At 51.7% G+C, this 1,866-nt stretch overlaps 1 protein-coding gene across 1 annotated transcript; it reads right to left on the reverse strand.

Annotated features, from left to right (window-relative positions):
* Nucleotides 1-205: 205 nt before the first annotated feature.
* On the reverse strand, nt 206-1,120 carry LOC311200921 (olfactory receptor 14A16-like; the record flags this gene model as incomplete). The annotated part of the gene is made up of 1 exon (XM_084275224.1): nt 206-1,120. One exon carries the CDS (start codon nt 1,118-1,120, stop codon nt 206-208), a length of 915 nt encoding a protein of 304 aa, XP_084131350.1.
* Nucleotides 1,121-1,866: the final 746 nt, after the last annotated feature.

Here is a 1,866-nt window from a genome sequence, read left to right on the forward strand (position 1 = left end):
TTATCAACACACTGAACCTCTGACAGAACAGTTCATTAGACTTCTGAGAGATGGGATATTTCAAACTCTCTGAAGCTCAAAGCAGAAATGGGTGAGATGAGTGGAGGTGAATAATCAAAGAGCAAGTACAAGTGGAATCCTGTGAGCAAAGTGAAGGCAAGTGGTATGCAGAAGAAGATGAGTAGTTGGTTGCTACTTAGAAACATCAATTCATCAGTTTCAACATGGAATCCTTGAGCTCCTGGTTCCTCATGCTGTAGATGAGGGGGTTCACTGCTGGTGGAACCACCGAGTACAGAAATGCCAATACCAGGTCCAGAAATATGGAGGAGATGGACGGGGGCTTCAGGTTGGCAAACATGGCAGTGCTGACAAACAGGGAGACTACAGCCAGGTGAGGGAGGCAGGTGGAAAAGGCTTTGTGTCGTCCCTGCTGCGAGGGGATCCTCAGCACAGCCCTGAAGATCTGCACATAGGACACCACAATGAACACAAAACACCCAAAAGCTAAACAGAGACTGACCGTAATGAGTCCAGTTTCCCTGAGGTAGGCATCTGAGCAGGAGAGCTTGAGGATCTGGGGGATTTCACAGAAGAACTGGTCAAGGGCATTGCCATGGCAGAAGGGCACTGAAAATGTATTGGCTGTGTGCAGCACAGCGTTGAGAAACCCACTGCCCCAGGCAGCTGCTGCCATGTGGACACAAGCTCTGCTGCCCAGGAGGGTCCCGTAGTGCAGGGGGTGGCAGATGGCAACGTAGCGGTCATAGGCCATGACAGTGAGAATATAGTACTCTGTGGAGAGCAAAAATAAAAATAAAAATATTTGAGCCACACATCCTGTATAGGAAATGGCCCTGGTGTCCCAAAAGGAATTGGACATGCATTTGGGAACAGTGGTAGAGATGCAGCCAAGGTCAGTAACAGAGAGGTTGAAGAGGAAGAAGTACATGGGGGTGTGGAGGTGGTGGTCACAGGCTATGGTGATGATGATGAGGCCATTGCCCAGCAGAGCAGCCAGGTAGATGCCCAGGAAGAGCCAGAAGTGCAGGAGCTGCAACTCCCGTGTGTCTGCAAAGGGCAGGAGGAGGAACTGGCTGATGGAGCTGCTGTTGGACATCTCCTGCTGACAAGTGAGGAGACCTGTCTGAGGAGAAAAAAGCAGTGAGAATTTAGGGAACTCTTCTTTGAGGAAAACCTCTTCTAATTCACATTGCCTCTCTGGAAGAATTTTGTCAGGTCCCTTTTGGGAGGTCTGCCTTGTGCTGCCTTGAGTGTGCCACTGCTGGGAGGAGGAGGCTCAGCTGTGGGCTCTCAAGAGCTCAATCCTGCCTGGCAGCAGTCAGTAAATTGAAGGATGGTGTGATCTCAGACTTAATCCCCTGTGGATTGGAATGAGCTTTTCAGCACTGTCACTCCAGTTTCACCCAAAGCTTTGGAGCTTTGGTTTTCTCCTCACTGCAACTGAGGAGTGTTTCTTCTGTTAGATCTCGCTGACATTGCTGCTGCAGTGCCAGTGAAACCTTCCGCTGAGTGCAGCGTGGGGAGAGCTGCTCTGTCCATCAGCCCTGCTCTCAGCTGCCCTGTCTTGGGTGCTCTGTGATCACACCCTGGTTTTCTCCGTAGAATGAACTGGACCCCACAGAGAGCTGAGGAATCCAGTCTCCCAGGGCAGAGCTCCAAAGCCCTCCTGCAGTCTCATCCTACCCAAAGAGTATCTCAGCTCCCTTCTCCCAGCCAGGGACACACAGGGCTCAGTGCAGCTGCCCACAGACACAGGTGATGAGCGGCATTGCCAGGGTCTCAGTGCTGAGATGCCTCCTGCATGGGGCTCCTCTCTGGGGCACAAGAGTCCCTAGGAGAGTG

Source organism: Gallinula chloropus (genome assembly GCF_964237585.1).
Source record: "Gallinula chloropus genome assembly, chromosome: 25".
NCBI classification, from domain to species: Eukaryota; Metazoa; Chordata; class Aves; order Gruiformes; family Rallidae; genus Gallinula; species Gallinula chloropus.